The sequence below is a fragment of the Cucumis melo genome, chromosome 9 (genome assembly GCF_025177605.1).
Source record: "Cucumis melo cultivar AY chromosome 9, USDA_Cmelo_AY_1.0, whole genome shotgun sequence".
In the NCBI taxonomy this organism is placed as follows: domain Eukaryota; kingdom Viridiplantae; phylum Streptophyta; class Magnoliopsida; order Cucurbitales; family Cucurbitaceae; genus Cucumis; species Cucumis melo.
In genome coordinates this window covers 19687171-19707504 of record NC_066865.1, presented here as the reverse complement: position 1 = coordinate 19707504, position 20334 = coordinate 19687171, and the positions used below count along the sequence as shown (strand labels likewise).

Here is a 20334-nt window from a genome sequence, read left to right as displayed (position 1 = left end):
GGGTCTAAAATAACTTACGTTTAATTTATATATTATTATAATTCATTATATAATAATATCATTCTAAACATAGACTAACATAATTTGCACCATAAATACAGATAATAATATAAATCAGATTGTAATAGTCATGCACAATAAATCCATATTACAATACCACTCTGTTTACATATTATGATGATCTACTGTTCCACTCCAAATGTCTCTAGGAGATCTAATATTATTTGCAATTGAAGCAAGGTTAGTTAGACGTCAAAAAACAACCAAGGTTGAAAAATATTTCATTTAGCTTTTAATTTAAGGTTGATTTTACTTGTTAGATTTAATGGTTTTTTGTTTCAATAACTTTTAGGAGTTGGAACAAATTAGCAGAATTTGGAGTTGAACAAGGTAATAATAGTCCATTATATTTGTGACTAAGAAGACATTTATGGGCTATTTCTACAAATAAGAGGGAGAAAATATGCAATCTCCAATGTCATGTTAAATTAAATGTTTGATTCTATAGATTGTATATATGTGTGTTAACTGGACCTGTACTTTGTTAATATTCAAAATTTGATTAATGTGAGTTTGATTATTTCAAGTGATTAATTATGAATCAATTGGGTAAGCTAACTCTAGTACCGTAGTGCTTTTGAATAATTGTATATAAAGTTGATGAAAGATTTTATCATGTGATTGTACGTAATATTTCTCTATGTAGTGGATTTTTTTCTAATTTATGGTTGTTTTGGTATGAAGTTTATCTATGTCAATTCTTGTGTTTCCAAATTTTATTATTATTTTTTAATTAATATGTTATTTTTTCTGGCTTATTCTTGCGCATTATTAGGTTTTTTACCAACAATAACTTAAACACTTCAATGAACACAATAATCCATATTAAACATAAGCATGACTGAGTAATTAATATTGAAAATCAATTGTTGTCTTTCTGGTTTGCTTTAGTTTAAGTACAAAAATTCACCTTCTTTCCGACCTTTTAAGTAAAGTTGACACAATTGTATGATAGTTTAGGTAATTTGTGAAATTGATTATCTAAGTATGATATTCGAACTTTTTGATCCTTACTAACTTGACCTATTAGGAACTATCATTTACCTAATTAAAGATGTTATTATTACTTTGTATCAGGTTTAAAAAACTGATTGTGCTACTTTTTTTAGTCCCTCAACTAGTATAGATTGATAAAATGAACGCTTAATTCATACTAAATTATATTCAAAATAACAATTAAATACACTGTCTTCACATCAAATTTGAATTTATTTAATAAAAGATATATATATGAGTTAAGACATCTCTAATTTTTCTTTTTGCAACATAATCGTGGATTAGACCGATTAAACTTTAAACATAAACGAGAGTATATGTCAATTATCGATCATACCATCAAGTTAATCTCACACTTTTAGTACTTAGCTAACAAATACAGCAAGTGAGTAAGATTTTAACCCTATCAATTATCATTATTCATTATTTATTTTTTAATTTTAGAAAAACTTTTTCTTACTGATATAGAAAAATATCGAATAATATTATTAATAATTTAATTTTACACTGGTCTTTTTTTGGTATCATTTAAAGGTCAAATAAACTCGAGAAATGCTCCCTTAAAGATTTTGGGTTAATGGAATTTGATTAAGTTGTTTGCTTAATTAAACTATTGATTTTAAATTTGAAGTAAGCTAGAAGACATCACACATGATTTTATAAGTTTTATATAAAGTTTTTGTTTTCTTTACTTATTAGTAATGACCCCACTCAATACCCATGATTGATATCCTTCTTTTTGTTTATTTTCTCTCTTGATTGCGTATGATTACAACAGATTTTTATATATGATTTCTGTCGTGACAAAATCTTTTCATATGCCAAATTTTCTTTGATATTTAAATGATTTATTAAAAAAAAAATGTTTAATAAGCAAATTGACTTAAGTTAGAGATGTGTTATATGATACTTCTCTTGATACATTTTATTAGGAAATTAGTTATAAAGATTATACTTTTTTAAAGTGTGTCATGAATTGTGTAAATATAATTAACTATCATATTAGTTATTTGAGATTATTATTGAATACTTAAATAACATTGTGCCTAGTGTGATATCTTTTTTGATTGCTTAAGTTAGAGAGTTTGAGTTGTTAGGTCGACTATCCTTTGTTTCATCAATTTATGTTATTTTGTTACTCCCCACATAATTAAAATTTTACAAAGATCTAAGAAAATGAAGAATTAATCGACCCTTAACATTTGATGAACAAAAGTAAATTTTGTGAATAAAAGATTAAAAAAATACGTCAATGAATAGGACAGTACAAGTTCTTCTAAAACATTATAGATAATGAATTTTTTTTAACTTGTGTTATTAGATATAAGGCAAATAGCCCATTTAATAGAGATGTTCATGGTTGGACTAAATAACAGAAAGACTCTTCTCCTTAATGGCCAAACAACACTTAAGATAGGATTAGTCTCCAACCACATCTATTCCAGTTAATTAGTTAATTAATTAATTAACTATGAACATAATACTTAAACATTTTAATTAAATTCTTTAACCTAATATATACTATTAGTTTTAGTAGGAAATTTCACAATATTTTATTTAAATAAAAATGGTTGATATATAAATATATTGTCAACAACATATGTTTTGTGTATAAAGCAAAAAACTTTTCTTTCAACCTTATGGGAGAGTTTATTCCTATAAGGATGTTGGATAGAATTTTGAAACCATCAAAAAAGGAAAAAAAAAAAACAAAAACAAAAACAAAAACAAAAATGAAAACAAATTATTACCATAATTATCTCTTAACAAATTTTCCAAAAAAAAGAAATAATCTTACCTTACAAAGAAGAATCCAAACATACAAATCCACACCAAAACACAGTCCTACGTGGGTCTAATCTGACCCTCCAACAATTTTTCATTTTTTAAAAAATTACAATTTAGAACTTTGAAATAATTAACTGAAAATTTTATGCTTTCTTCTCAATTAACCATTTAACGATAAAAGAAAAGAAAAATTGTTATAACTATTTCGAAATTTTATTGATGGAAACTTTATAAGTTACTAAAAATAATTAAAAAAAAGCGTCAGTTCAAGAAACTAAGAAATAGTTTTATTCTTGAACTAACATTTAGCGATATTATTTCACTATATATAAAATATAAGAAATGTAAAGTTGAGGGACTCAGACACCCGTGTTATTTGTTAAGTTGTTGGATCATGACTGGAAGAAGATTTAAAATATTATATGCATTCATAGAAAAAAAGTAATAATAAAAATTTTTAAAAAATTATCATAAAACGGAAAATATATTGAAAAATATTTATAAAATATTAAAAAATGTAAAAAAAAAAATCCATTAAAGTAACCATTATCAAATTAGCCCCTTGAACTCCCGTAAGTTAAAATTGATAATTGGGGTAAAATAAAAAAGAATATATATAATATATATTGTTTTAGATGATTTGGAAGACAGCCGAGCATTATCTTTCTCATCGAAACAACCTCCAAGCTTTTGCCCTAGAATTACTCCTTTACTGTTTTCAAATTTTCAGAGCTGGCCCACGCGTCTTTTTCCATTTCTCTCCATTTTCCACTTTCCTTTTTCTCTCTCTTCTTTAATTCATTTCTTTAACGCCCTCTCCTTTTCTCTCATTCTTTTTTCTTTCCTTTTTCTTCCTAAAATCCCCTCCCTCTCCGCCGTTTTATCCTCCATTCTTTGCTCTCTTAAGAACAAAAGGAAAGATGTATCAGCCTTCGTAAAGGAAAGATAAAAGGGTTTTCATCTTAATGCAAACTTTACGGTTTGTTTTTTCAATGTGATTTTCCCCTACAATACTGGGTTCTTCTTTCTTTTTTCTTCTGGTTTCACGACTGGGCGAGGATTTCTGTGACTACCCTTTTGTTTTGTTTCTTGGTTTTTTGAGAAAAGGTTGAAAAATGAGGAAACCCCATTTGGGTTTTGGGGTTTTTCTCTTGGTTTTCCCCTTGTTTCTGCAGTTTCTGGGGTTCTCTGTTTTTGCTCAGCCGGCCGCCGGTGGTGATGGGTCAGTGATGAGTCTCTTGAAGAATAGTATTGGAGCTCCGAGTTCTCTTGGATGGACTGGTTCGGATTACTGTCAATGGAAGCATGTGAAATGTGATTCTCAGAGCCGAGTTGTTAAAATCCAAATTGGAAATCAAAACCTCAAAGGATCACTTCCGAAGGAGCTTTTCAGTCTCTCGGCGTTAGTGCAGTTAGAGGTACAGAGCAACCAGTTGGGTGGGCCGTTCCCTAATCTTGCCGATTCTCTTCAGATACTTCTAGCGCATGATAATTTTTTTACTTCCATGCCGGCTGATTTCTTCGCGAAGAAGTCGGCCCTGCAAACGATAGATATCGACAACAATCCCTTCTCGGCGTGGCAGATTCCTGATAACATTCGAGATGCGTCTGGGTTACAGGAAATATCGTTCAATCGTGTCAATATAACCGGTACAATCCCTGAAATTTTTGATGGCGCAACGTTTCCGACTCTTAGGAACTTGCATTTGGCGGGTAATTTTCTTGAAGGGGAATTACCAGCAAGTCTTGCAGGTTCTTCGATTCAGTCGCTTTGGCTGAATGGACAACAGAGTAGTTCTAAATTAAACGGTTCAATCGCCATATTGCAAAATATGACTAATCTGCAGGAGGTTTGGTTGCATCTGAACCAGTTTTCAGGTCCTTTGCCGGATTTCTCTAATCTTCAGGGATTAGCGAAATTGAGTTTGAGGGATAATCAGCTTACGGGTATCGTTCCTTCATCCTTGGTAAATTTGAAATCTCTCATGGTTGTGAATTTGACGAATAATTTGCTTCAAGGACCTACTCCTGCTTTTGATCCTAATGTTCAGCTGGATATGAGACCACAAACGAACAAGTTTTGCTTGGATTCTCCGGGTAAACCATGTGATCCTCGAGTGAATGCTTTGTTATCAGTTGCAGAGGCAATGGGTTTTCCCACAGCCTTTGCACAAGGCTGGGGAGGGAACGATCCTTGTCAGGGTTTCAAGGGTATTTCATGTATTGGCACCCCTACAAACATAACTGTAATTAACTTCAAGAATATGGGTCTTGCAGGCTCTATTTCTCCTAGCTTTTCATTGCTTACATCCGTGCAAAAGTTGTTTCTCTCCGACAATTTTCTATCTGGCACAATACCGAATGAACTTGCGACTATGCCTAGTCTTACAGAATTAGATGTCTCCAATAACAGGCTTCATGGGAAAGTTCCAGCCTTCAGGAAGAATGTGATTGTGAACACCCAGGGGAACCCGGATATTGGGAAAGATAATCCTAGTGCTCCCGTACCTGGTTCTCCCACCAGGAGATCGCCCTCCGACGGATCAGGTGACTCAGCTGGTAATGATGAAAAGAAAAGTAATACTGGAGTGGTTGTTGGCTCTATAATTGGTGTTATTGTGGGTCTTCTTGTTGTTGGGACTGTGATTTTCTTTTTGTGCAAGAGGAAGAAGCGACATGGCAGTAGAGTGCAGAGTCCAAATACTGTGGTGGTACATCCTAGTCATTCTGGAGACCAAAATTCGGTGAAGATTACAATTACAGAGGCTAGATCCGATGGAAGTGTGGCTGAAACCAGCAGAGTTCCTATTGCTGGACCTAGTGACGTACATGTAGTTGAGGCAGGAAACCTTGTTATCTCGATTCAAGTTTTAAGGAGTGTAACCAATAATTTTAGCCCTGAAAATATATTGGGGAAAGGGGGTTTTGGAACTGTTTACAAGGGAGAATTGCACGATGGTACAATGATTGCTGTGAAGAGAATGGAGTCTGGAGTCATAGGTGAGAAGGGTTTGAATGAATTCAAGGCTGAGATTGCAGTTCTTACTAAGGTTCGCCATAGAAACTTGGTTGCACTTCTTGGGTATTGCTTGGATGGAAATGAGCGGCTTCTCGTATACGAATACATGCCCCAGGGGACGTTTAGTAGGTTTCTGTTTAACTGGAAAGAAGAAGGTATTAAACCCCTTGAATGGAAAAGAAGGCTGACTGTTGTCTTGGATGTGGCCAGGGGTGTTGAGTATTTGCATAGTTTAGCACATCAGAGCTTTATCCATCGTGATCTGAAACCATCAAACATTCTTCTCGGAGATGATTTACGGGCTAAAGTAGCTGACTTTGGGTTGGTTCGTCTTGCTCCTGAAGGGAAGGCATCGATTGAAACAAGACTTGCTGGGACATTTGGCTATCTTGCCCCTGAATATGCCGGTACACTTCTCTTGTCCTTTTTGCTATGAAACTCCATGTTGCAAGTTAATGACATGCTGAGGAAACAGCCAAGTTACATTTTATATCAAACAATTGCTTCATTCTATTGTTTATATTTTGAGCAAGTTTTGCCTTTCTGATGCATGTTGGATTGTGAATGAGTTAAGTACAATACTTAGTTGCAATATATTTCTCCACCTAGCAATTGCCTTTTAGTAACCAATATCTTCTGTTGATATATACTAACATTCTATTCTACATCAATGGCTGATGGAGCAGTAACTGGACGAGTTACAACCAAGGTCGATGTTTATAGCTTTGGGGTGATCCTCATGGAGATGATATCTGGTAGAAAAGCAATCGACGAGAGCCAGCCAGAAGAAAGCTTGCACCTTGTATCATGGTTCCGCAGAATGCACATTAACAAGGACACTTTCTCAAAGGCCATAGACCCTTCAATCGACTTAGACGAGGAGACCCTTGTCAGCATCTGCACAGTTGCAGACTTGGCTGGTCATTGCTGTGCAAGAGAGCCATACCAACGGCCCGACATGAGTCATGCAGTCAATGTGCTTTCTTCTCTAGTCGATGTCTGGAAGCCTACAGAACCAGACTCGGAAGAGAATTTGGGGATTGATCTTGAGCTTTCATTACCACAGGCCCTTAGGAAATGGCAGGCATTTGAAGGAAATAGCAATGTGGACATGTCCTCTTCATCATCATTCCTTGCCAGTGGTGACAATACACAAACCAGCATACCAAACCGGCCATCTGGTTTCGCAAATTCATTTACCTCAGTTGACGCACGGTGAGCGATAAAAGGAACTCGAGTTTCTGATTGCCCTTTAGGTGTTTTTATGATGTTTATTCTTTATAGCCCCCTCTAATCTTTGTTGCTTCTTTTACTTTTAATCCTCAAAGTTAAAACCTTTTGTGTAAGGTTTGTGATATTTTCCCTCCTTGTGTTTTTGGATACTTGTGTCATCCATCTATAAAGTTTTAGATGAAGAAGTTTCTTAATCTTTATCCACACAATATTTTAGACTTCGCATTAAACTCGTTATTTTGATAGAATCCCCTTGAACTTTGGAAGAAGAAATGGGGAAAGAGGCACAACTACTTTATCCTAGTAGCAGTTTTCTATATATCCTCACGGCCTCACCATATATTTGTTTGGGTCATATTTGACCTTTGGATGTAGTTTTTCACATTGTGTTTCATTGTTCCCACTTGTTACTGTCAAGAACAATGAAAATTTTAAACTTGAGAACAGAAATTGCCAATTTTTGTTCATTTATTATTATCATTGTTCAACAATTGGTGCAAATATGAAAATCTTGGGTTTGGTTAATAAACACAAACGCATTAAAGTACCTCTTTGGCTCTTACGCTTTCTACCTTCCATTTGGCCTATTTCTTACATTTAAGTTTCATTTACAAATTCATTAAAGACAAATGGTTAGTATGAATAAGAACATAATAGAATTTGATTTTATTGTCAATTGTGAAAGAGACCCCTTCAATCCATCCATCCATCCAGGAAATTTTTGTTGAATCAAAAAGGGAAGAAATTAGTTTGGCAGATGGGAACGTGAGGACCCACAAAAGGAATGCGATTTATTCTGTTTTGTCCAAACAATGTCGTAATTCCATAAAATTAATTAACAACAAAAGAAACCCCCAAAATGTAAAGAAAAAGACATTTGTTTGAAAAACAAATATCAAGGCGCCAGCTCAGCTCCAACCAATGAGCAATCGTCATTGGTTTGTCTGTTTACGTTACGTCACAGTCCGTTTAAGAAAACGACACGTGGCGAATCAACATGGGGTGAGGCTTATCTGGCACATGCCTGTCATTTTTGACTTGGGACAAACAAACATTGGTAAAACCCACCGTCATGCCACTTACGGGGTTTTTCGTCTCACGAAATGCGTCTTCGAATTTGTTCGAATTTATCGGTTTTTATGTTAAAAATAAAATAATGGTTTTTTCTTTTTCTTTTTGGGTAAATTTATTCATTGGTTTGTTTAGTCAAAATGAGCTGGAATTTAAATTATTTTGATTTTCTTTTCTTCTTCCATCGAATTAAGAAAAATTTTAAAAATTGGAATCTCCATTTATAGACTAATTCTTTTTTTTAGTGCTCGTATTCACAATTTTTACACATCACTTACTTGTTTTTATCTCAAGATTAGCAAGTTAATTAATACACAAGTTTCAAAGCCATCTTGTCCACTTCTTAACAAAAATGTAACTTTATTGATTTTTCTGTATTTCTCATATCAAATATTACAGCATACATGTATATTTATACACAAAATTAAGGTTAAATAAGGGAAGAATAATAGTGTTAAATACAGCATAATCTCCTCCATGATATTTGAGCATAATCTCCTCCATGATATTTGAGCATAATCTTCTCCATGATATTTGCTCTAATTTCATTAATACCCTCCCTCAAACTCAAGATGGGAGTGTCGAGACCACCTTGAGTTTGTGAATTAACTGAGTGAAACGAGGAGAATGGAGAGCTTTGGTGAATATATCCGCAGGTTGATCGGTGGTAGAGATGGGTTGGAGATGAAGTGTGTTGCTCTGTAGGTGGTGGCGAACAAAGTGACAGTCATTCTCAATATGCTTTGTTCGTTCATGGAATACATCATTGTGTGCAATCTGAATAGCACTGTGATTATCACAATGAAGAATAGTGGGTGATGTCTGTGGGGCCCCCATATCAGTAAGAAGCCAACGCAGCCAAATTAATTCTGAAGTAGCATCAGCCAGTGCACGATATTCAGACTCTGTGCTGGAACGGGAAACAACAGATTGTTTCTTACTTCGCCAGGAGATAAGAGCGTCACCTAGATAGAAGCAATAGCCAGTGGTAGACCGTCTATCAGTAGGATCACCCGCCCAATCAGCATCAGAGAAACCAGAGAGAACCAGGGAGGATTGGGAGGAGAACTGTAGACCATGACCCAAAGTACCTTTGATGTAGCGAAGAATGCGAAGGACGGCAGTGAAGTGAATTGTACGAGGGGCAGCCATGAACTGACTAACAATATGAACTGCATACGCAATATCTGGACGAGTCACAGTTAGGTAAATTAGGCTGCCAACTAGTTGCCTATACAACGTGGGATCTTCAAGGAGAACACCATCAAAAGGAGTGAGACGCACATTCGGATCCAGAGGTGTTGAGAAAGTGGCAGAATCAGTAATACCAGATCGATTGAGGAGGTCAGACGCATATTTTGCTTGAGATAAATAGTAGCCACTAGATGATGAGGAGATCTCAAGACCAAGAAAATAGTTGAGATTTCCTAAGTCCTTCATCTCAAAATGCTTACCCAGGTAACATTGCAAATCAGATATGGCTCGAGGGTCATCACCTGTAATAATCATGTCATCCACATATAAGAGAAGGAGAACAATACCATTAGGCGTCTGACGAGTAAATAAGGCGGAATCATGAGAACTGGAGGTGAACCCGAGTTGTGTAATGGTTGAACTAAAGGTTGCAAACCAAGCTCGAGGAGCCTGTTTGAGGCCGTAGAGAGCACGGCGAAGAAGGCATACTTTCTGTGGTGGTGGAGTAGTGCCAGGTGGTGGTTTCATATAGACTTCTTCAGATAGGGTTCCATTTAGAAACGCATTTTTAACATCCATTTGAAGAAGGGGCCATTGTTTTGCAGCTGCAATGGCTAGAAGACTACGGACAGATGTCATTCGAGCTACTGGAGCAAACGTTTCTTCATAATCAATCCCATATTCCTGAGAATATCCTTTAGCAACAAGACGTGCTTTGTATCGTTCAATAGAGCCATCAGAGTGCGTTTTTATTTTAAAAATCCACTTACAGCCAATAGGTTTCTTACCAGGAGGTAGGTCAACATAATCCCAGGTGTGAGTTTTGGCTAAGGCTTGAAGTTCATTATCCATTGCTTGCTGCCACAAAGGGTTAGTACTGGCTTCCTTATACGAGGAGGGTTCAACTAAAGACATGATAGTAGAAAAACAATGGTACTCTTTGAGATGAGAAGGAGTTTCTCTTACCCGGGTGGATCGTCGGACAGGTGCATGTTCAGGTTCCTCACAGGGGACAGATGGGAGTTCCGGGAGTGCGGAGGTAGTGTGCGATTCAGTGAGCTCAGATGTGAGTGGGGGACAAGATGTAGTGTTGGATGGTGAATCAGGAGTGGGAAATAGAGGGGTAGAAGGATCAGTAAAGAATGAGTGCGGACTAGATAGAGAGGCATGAAATGAAGAAAGACTAGAAAACATACGATGTTCCCAAAAGGTGACATGGCGAGAAATACGTAATCGTTGAGAGATAGGATCCCAACAACGAAAACCTTTATGTTCGGTGCCATAACCCAAGAAACAACAGAGACGAGCACGAGGTTCCAGTTTGGTATGTTCATGGGAATGTAATAACACAAAGCATGCACACCCAAAGACTTTGAGATGAGAGTAAGTTGGAGGAGTACCGTATAGTCGTTCAAATGGGGAAATATTGTGTATGACCTGAGATGGAAGGCGATTGATGACATAAACAGAGGTGAGGGCAGCCTCTCCCCAAAATTTTTCAGGACAGGATCCAGAAAGGAGTTGGGCACGAACAGAGTCTAAAATGTGGCGGTGTTTGCGTTCCGCTCGTCCATTTTGCTGGGAAGTGTGAGGACATGAGCGTTGAATCAAAGTGCCTTGTTGTGCAAGGAAGGAAAGAAAACGAGAGTCCTTATATTCCATTGCATTATCTGTGCGAAGAATTTTGATTTTGCTAGAAAATTGTGTTTGAATCATATTTGCAAAATCAACATATATTTGATATAAGGAGGAACGATTTCTGAGAAAGTAAATCCAAGTGAATCGAGAATAATCATCAATAAATAACACAAAATATCGATAACCATTAACAGTAGGACATGGAGCAGGTCCCCAAATATCAGAGTGAATTAGGCCAAAAGGTTTATCACATAAAGAAGCAGATTTAGGAAAGGACAAAGCAGGTTGTTTCGCCATTTTGCAATGTAAACAATCAAAAGTATTAAACTGAGAAACATTGTTTAAAAGACCAGTAGAAGTTAAACTACGAAGTTTATTAGAGGATGCATGACCTAAACGAAGATGCCACTGAAATAGAGTGTTATCAGTGACGGGAGCAGAGATGGCTGGAAACACAGGAGAATGTTGTAGGGATGTGAGCTCAAATAATCGACCCACCTTCCGTCCCGTACCAATCACTTGTCCCGTCTGAGAATCCTGAACCTGACAACCATGAGAGGAAAAAATAATAGTAAGTCCGAGATCACATAATTGACCAACAGAAGCTAGGTTGAATGTGAGATTTGGGACATGATAGGTGTTGGAAAGTTTGATGGTGGGTGTATTAACGGTGCCAATGTGGGAAATAGACATGGAATTACCATCAGCAGAGTGGATCGGGGGAAGTGATTGAACAGGAATATGAGATGATAATAAGGAAATGTCAGAAGTCATGTGATTACAACAGGCAGAGTCAAGGAGCCAAGAGGTACCTGGGGTGACAGCAAGAGTAGTAGATTGGGAAGAGATCACCTGTTTCAGTAAATCATGAAGATCAGTCAACTGAAGACTCGAAGGTTCAGTGATGTCAGATGTAGCAGCAGCAACAACAGATGAAGAACCGGCTTTATGGGAAAATTTGGGTTTGTGTGAATGACCAGGAGGGCGGGGTGGGCGTGTTGGACAATTATCCAAAATATGACCTCGTTTGTGACAATACCTGCACTCAATAGTAGGACAGTTAGCAAACTTATGACCATGAAGTTTGCAATTCTTACAGAAGATGGTCTCATTAGCTTGTCGGAGATGAGTAGTTGCAAGGGCGACATCAGAGTGCAGGGAGGAGACAATGCCAAGTCTTTTCTCCTCAAATAAGATTTCTTGAACAGCAGCATCAAGAGATGGCAGAGGATTACGATGTAACAGAGCAGCACGAACGGATTCATATTCTGGTCGGAGACCCATTAATACTTTGATGAGACGAATATGATCAGGGCTAATTTTTGCTTGATCCAACTGAGTCCAAATAGGCTGAAGGGTGGCGAGATATTCATTCACAGATTGTCCCATTTCCTGATTGAGACTAACAAGTGTAGAGTGCAGCTGATAATAATGAGCCAGTCCTATAGACTGAAAACGTGTGTATAGAAAATCCCAGAGTTCTTTTGCACTATCAAAGGCATCAAACTGAGTGTGGATGGCTGGAATAGAAGTATTACCTAACCAAGTGATAATTTGGTGATTTTTGCTGTCCCAATCCTCAAGTCTTTCAATGTACTGAATATCCTCTGCACTGGTTTCATGGACAATAGGTTTGACAGGTTTGGTAATATCTCCCGTGACGATACGCCATAATTTTCGACCTATTAGAAAACTCCTCATTTGGTGGGCCCAGGTAATATAGTTTGTGCCATCAAGGATGGTGCTAATGGGGCGAGCTACGTCATTTTTCTCCATCTCGTCGGACAGAGGGGGCGGAATTAATCTCACGGCTGATTTCAAGTGGTATACAGGAATACAGGAACACAGATTTCAAGTGGGCTAGTGGGCTAGTGGGCTAGTGGGCTAGTGGGTGTCTAAAAACGTGGAACTTGGCAGATCTGGACCTTAAACGATATGGGTACAACAATTTGAAGCCAATCGAAGAAATGACTCGTGGGTTTCACCGCCACGGCTCGCCAGAAGTGACGGAGAGAAAGTGGGTTCGTGAGTAACACCTTGAACGTGAGGGTGTCTGCTCGTGTCAACGTGAATTCATAGGTCTTCGCGGACGGACAGACAGAGATTGAGGTAGAGATCGCAAGGTCTTCGCGGACGAACAGGGGCTGACGAATCGGAGGAGATCTGGAACGGTCGACGATGGCGGACGAACAGAGATGGAGATCTGGGTATTTATGTCTTTGAGTAGCAGACGAACAGAGGTAGACGTAGAGATCTGTAGATCTGTATCAGTTTCGTCTACAAAACTAGTCCTCGCCGAACAATGGCTGAGGCGGGCGAGTAATGGTTGAGGCGAACGAATCAGAGGCTGAGGCAGAGATCTAAGATCTGGAACAGAGGCTGAGGCTGAGAACTGAATGGAGGATGAGCAAGGGTCGACGGCTGAATGGAGGACAAAACAGAGTTTTCCGGCGACAAACAGATTAGGGCTCTGATACCATGTAACTTTATTGATTTTTCTGTATTTCTCATATCAAATATTACAGCATACATGTATATTTATACACAAAATTAAGGTTAAATAAGGGAAGAATAATAGTGTTAAATACAGCATAATCTCCTCCATGATATTTGAGCATAATCTCCTCCATGATATTTGAGCATAATCTTCTCCATGATATTTGCTCTAATTTCATTAATAAAAAATATTGGTAACGTAACAATCAAGTATGTAAAAGCCCACATGAATTAAGAATTATTTTGAAAAAATTGTCAATATAAATTCAGCTCTAACAGTCATGTGTGTTTATTTGATGACCAAACGATCTTGGATTTAAATCTTTTATTCCATTGTATACTAAAAAGAAGTCTCTAAACTAAAATATAATAAAATTTAAGGAAATTTATTCAATGGGCGTTTTGGATAAGGAATGCATTAATGTTTAGTACGAGTATTATTTTTTAATATATGTTATAGTTTGAGTCATAATAGTATGTGTTTGTGGTATAGATTATTTTAGTTTGAGAATGAAATAATAAACACCGTAGTAAATAGGATATTTTAATTTTAGTTATCTGAGCCTTTCATTATCAGATTTCGCTATGAATATCTGATGCATTGATTAGTTAACTAAATTAGATATTGGATATTGGACCATTATAATAGCACAAGTTATTTCAATTTGATTGCTCATGTCTATGATAACATATATATATATAATAATCCAATCAATTTAGATTTTGTATGCATGGCAACATAAGTTGGTCTAATTAGATTATTACACCATTATATATCTATTTGGTGCATGCACATTAATTCAATCAAATAGCATCTATATTTGATGGCATCAGCTGGACGATAATTAGATTTTGTTATCACCGTATAGTTAATCTAATTATAAGTAAGAGAAAAAAATTTAAAAAAATAAATCTCTTTAGACTTTGGATGCTTCTTGAGACTCAAATTAGACTCATTATATATTTACTACTTGAAGACCTACAAAAACCTATACAACATTAATTGGCCTAATTTTTGCAAGCAAACAAAAAGTAGAAGATCCAATCTTGAGAACAAGTTAAAAGATTTTGTTCAGTGCATTTTTATAAATCTTCCTCATCAAATTCATAAATAATATAAAATATGCCAAATACGAATTCAGCTTAGGTTTCGTTGCTTCTGAACTTCACCAGGGACCAAGACATGTTGCTTTAGTCTTTGACTCCCTCATCAGACAACAAGATTCTTTTATTTAATCGTTTGAAGGTTTAAATATTCCAACGTAAGTAAGTATATATGTTAAAACAGTAATTAAGGAAAGAGAACATGTTAAACACAAGGTATTTGGGATAAAAAAAGATGAATTTTAAACCCTCTGATTGTCATAGGAGTTACATTCCAACAAGAAGCTTAATAGTTGACTGCCTCAATAAATAGGCACTTAATATTATTATGGCCTTTTAGAATCACAGTGACATGTTTCATGATTTTTGTATATCTGGTAAGATATAACATTAAGGATATATGTGGTAGTTTTCTTGCTCACCATTATTGGCTCGTGAATTGAATTTATTGATCCCTATGAAGTTTGGGAGTTAGAAATTATATATGTTTGGTTAGGCACACGGCCAACTTTATTTATCTCAAACTACAAACTGTCTTAACCCTTCCAAATTATATAACTCTCGAAATTTACCCTTTTTTTTTTAGAAAAAAGAACCACACGATATGTATGGCTTTCAAATTTTTATTTTTATGTTAAAAAAAATCTTAAATGAAACTGAAAAGGATCAATGCACGAGTATATATAATTCAATTAACACATGTATCTTATCAAAATCGAGGGAAGAGATTCAATCCTTCATTCAACATATTATCAAAATAATAATAATGATAAATAGGTATCGAAGATTTCTTGAACTTCTAGTTTATATTTACATTGATTCCTTGTATGTTGAAAAAGATGAGAAAGCATAAAACTGACCTGTTAGCTTTAAAATTAAACTCTATGTGTTTAGCATGTGTCTAGACTTTTAATTTTTATGTATAGTAGGTAGGTTAGCATACTTAGCTAATTATGTTTTTTACTCTATACCTAGGGTAAGGTTTTTAGGATTGGAATTGCCTAACTCACTTATCTAAGTTTGAAATTATTGTTATAGAAATATAGAGGTTGTTAGATATAATTATATTAAATTTGCCTTCAACCATCATCATAAATAACTTTTGAGTCAATTGATGATTTAAGATCGTATATCAAAGCATGTTGTTTAAGGATGTTCTGTGTTCAGACCCTTATTGTTTCCTTTTTATTTAATATTGATCTTCACTTGTTGAGCTTTCTTGATATTTCAAGCTATAAGAGAGGTAATTGTTTAAGCTTCTAAAGGTATCTCAAAACTAAGAGATGGTTAAATAGGCGTTGAATTTGATTCATGTTTTTTTTAGAGTCCATTAGAGTAAAATTATAGTGGTAACTTGATCACGAGGTGACCCTTATATGCTTATGGGTCACATGTTAGATTACGTGTGGGTCTAGTGTTCACAAAAGTAGATTGTTGTCATAAAGTGACCTGCAATTACCTGTGTGACCTGCAATTACCTAAACGTTAAAAATGTTGTGAATTTCCTTTTTCTCTTATTATATCTCTTTATAACATTTTCTTTCTCTATTTGTAAAATCGCACTTATTTTACTTCTTCAAAGCACGTACATCAAGTCAACTTATTTTATCATAGTTATTTTGTCATAAACTTTGAGAAGATTTTGAGTTGTTAATTGATTGAAATATTGCACTCTATTATCTAAGGATTAGATACTTGAACATCCTCCATTTCATACAACTTGTCAATAGTGCACTTATTAGAGAATTGTCCATTATACATCTACCTAGGGTAACCCTTTGAATTTAATAAAAAAAAGTTAAAGATTTTTCTTAGAATCATCCAATAGTGATATTTTTACGTCCATAGAAATAAATTCAAAACTCAAAAGTAACCTATTTCAAATATGATATACATGTATGATCAACAAAGGTGGAAACCGTAGCTAACATAGAATGGAATGATGGTTCATATAGGAATATTATGCATCGACCCCAACAAATCAATCAAATATTCAATGGGGAAATGATGGAAGGGTTTTCCAACATCCAATGTCTCTATGACATTTTTGGAGATAGTAAAAGAAATTGGAAATTTAGCCAACAAAAGAATCTCGCGTGACATAATAAAATTCATGAAAACCAATTAGGGAAATTGTTGATGGGCGTGGGACAATTGTCATCAGGACAAGTATATATACACCATTGAGATTAAGTAAATATAAAAATAGACCATTCCAAGCATTAAATCTTGTGGAAATGAAGTGCAATAAATCAATTTTAACAAAAGGGAGAATCCTTTATCACTAAAATTGAGACCAATGGTAACCAAGAAAAATGATTTTGATTTGTATCTGTTTCTACAGAAAAGAAAAAAATGTTAGGAAACTGTACAAAAGCAATAGAGAAAGATGCGTAAAAAGCTATAAAACAAAATAAAGATAAAGATTCAAAAGTAGTTGCAATGTTTAGATGGACACTATATCCATTTATTCACTATGTGTCCACATTTAAATGTTCAACTAGACCCAGACACAATTTGACATACAACCCATATTCTTCCGTATATTTGTCCTTTTAAGTCAATATAGGTTAAGTCATTTGGTATCAAATCTCCAATTACTATCACTAACATTTAGCCATAAGAATCAAATTTGATATGAATGATTTAAAACTTTGATAATTAAAGCATGCAAACATAATGATTTTGTAGCCATTACCCTATTTTTATGGGTCAAATATGAAATTCAACTTCATGTTTATCTCATATGTTGCTTTTGATATATTAAATTCAACATTATATGCCGACTTAAATTATCAAAGTTAACAATATGCATAAAACCAATAGAAGCTAAAGTGAAAAATAGTCAAAACATGTTTTCTGACATCGAGAATTTTGTTAGTTTTTTATTACATAAATATGCTCACCAATGTTTTGTTTGTCTAAATTTATAGGAATTAGGCATTTGGATTACAACGAGCTAACTAGAGCGTAAAATGACACGTCGTGGCATTGCATGAGACTATAACCTTAGAGGAAGAAAATATGGTAGCATTGTGGCACTACAGTGTTGACATGCAAGGAAGACTTTGATTCTGGATAGCTTCATGAGCTTGTGATATGACGCTTTTTATATGCAATTGTGTTTTTTCGTAATTTGAGGAGGTTGATTAGAGTTGATTTAGAACTTCACAACAACGATTGATCAAAAGCCGATTTCTGGGCAGAGGTCACGAATTGGAGCTTTAAAGAGATTTGATGATTGAGAAGATCATTGAGAGTGATCTTGATTACGAGGATGCAGGTAAAGAGCCCGACTTGATTCTCTTTCCTTATTCGTTTATGATTTTTCTACATTTAAATACGATGTGGATTGTTTGTCTACAACGTATCTAAAGTGATTGAGTTATTTGTTCTTAGGGTTTCTATGTGGTTTTTAAATTGTTACAAAATGATTTAAATTTGTTGTTGGTTTGGTTAATCCATGAGTTGTTTTAGTATGTTTGTGTTTAATGTTTTTGAATAATTGACCACCATTTGAATAATATTTACTAGAAAAAAAAAACAACGTTAATTGATCATTAACAAAATGTATGAATGTTGCATCTAGTTGGTTAATTGCATCAAAATGAATTGATAATTAGGTGTTAGAAAAGGTCGAAATACTCTACCCAAATAGGTCGATAGTTAACATTAAATGGACTTAAGAGTTAAACAATTAATTTAGTTTATCATCTAGTTGTTATCCAACCTCTCAACTCATTTTTTTTAGGGTAATTACAACAGACACAATTTTTAAAATAATTACTAAGTATGTAGCAATATTTTAAAAAAATTGCCAATCTATCAAAATGACTTTTATTGTTAGACTCTTATGATTTATCATTGATAGATCAATATTTCTTACATGGCCTATTATTGATAGACCACTATAATTGATGGATTTTTTGAAAGATTTTTGCCATATTTCAATTTTCTTTTAATGTTTCTATATACTTAATTATTTTGAATCTAGTTGTTGTATTTTGAACTATTTTTCTTTTATTATTTAGAAATTTGAGAAAACCGTTGAAATAGCAAAATATTGGATAGCAAATAGAAAAGTAGCAAATCCAAAAAATAAATTGATTTATAGCAAACTCATTGATATTTTTTTTTTGAATTTTTTTGCCTGAGTGTAAAAATTAAATACATTGTATTTGTATAGGTAAAAAAACCATGCAAAATACCACAAAACCCGAATACAATGTATTTGTAAATACATTCACTTTTGGTAAATTTTAATTAAATAAAAAATTATTCTCTTGCAACAAAAGATTGCACTAACATCTCCTAAAGATATGACTTTATTTCCAACTAGATTTGCGAATTATTAGGATTTAAATCAATTAATTCACAATTTTTTATATTTCATATTATGTATTAAAACTTTATTAAATAATATATATTACATATTATGATTTAAATCAATTAATTCACAATTTTTTATATTTCATATTATTTATTAAATAATATATATTACATATTTTTAATAACAATTTGAATCTACATTTTATATCATCTCCTAAAATCGTTAATTTGAATTCAAATTTTATCTCGTATTCCTAAAATAATGTTGAAGATAAATTCAACTATTTCACATTTTTTATTCTTCAAACTATTTATCAAAAAATAGACATAAATAATATATAATACATATTTGATATTTATTAACATTTTGGGTATGTTTGGAGGTGGAGTTTTAGGGGAAAAGGATTAGCAAATTGAGTCGAATCTTGTTTGGCCCAAGGGTTATGATAAATGGGGATTAAAGTTATCATAATCCTCAAATAACCTTATATTTTCTTATCTTTTCCTTTCTTCCAATCCTATATTATCTTACCCAAATAAGCCAATCCAAATTCTATTGTTGTTTTTTAAATTACTACAATCATAACTCTTCCCCCAAACACATATTATTATAACACTACTATCATAATCCCTCCCTCAAAAACATATTATCATAACACTACATTTCATATTCCTTCCCCCAAACACATATTACCATTACACTTACCAATAATAACTTTTCCTCCAAACACATATTATCATAATCCTAGTATTATTATAATCTTCTTCCCCATAACTCTTTCCCTCTCCCAAACGCACCCTTTGGGTTTAGAAATATATATATCTCACTCAAATTTTATAACTTAATTTTAAATCCAAATTTTACAACTTAATTTTAATTCGTTAGTTTAAACATCTAAAATTATGCTAAAGATACCAAACTTAAATTTGAGTTAGATTATCATCTTTAAAATAATGTTAAAGGTAACAAACTTCATTTACAACAACTTCATCTCCAAAATTTGGTTGATTTAACAATAATTTCATAAATAATACATAGCTGTTATTTTGAATTCAAATTTTATACATTATCCCTAAAATGATACTACAAATAACGAATTAATCGGATGATTCAAATGCTAAAAATAATAATTCAAATTTATTAGTTTTAATTTGTTTTGATAGTCACCAAATTTATTTATTTATTAATAAAAAATTAATAAATTCGATTTAATCCAAAATATTTCATTTAGCTTCTTAAGAATATTTTTATGGTTAGTAAATAAATATATTTCACTAACCTACTTGAAAATATTTGTTTGAAAAATATAAGGGAAGTATAAATTTGAATATATTTAATTTGTTCTATTGTTTATCTTTTTTTAATTTAACAAAATTGATTTATTGATTAAATCAACTAGCTTTGA

General features: G+C 33.9%; 1 protein-coding gene across 1 annotated transcript; it reads left to right on the top strand.

The window, feature by feature from the left end:
- The first annotated feature begins 3511 nt into the window (after positions 1-3511).
- Positions 3512-7290, top strand: LOC103504530 (receptor protein kinase TMK1). The gene is made up of 2 exons (XM_008468873.3): positions 3512-6270; positions 6550-7290. Exons 1-2 carry the CDS (start codon positions 3960-3962, stop codon positions 7080-7082), a joined length of 2844 nt encoding a protein of 947 aa, XP_008467095.1. The 5' UTR covers positions 3512-3959; the 3' UTR covers positions 7083-7290.
- Positions 7291-20334: the final 13044 nt, after the last annotated feature.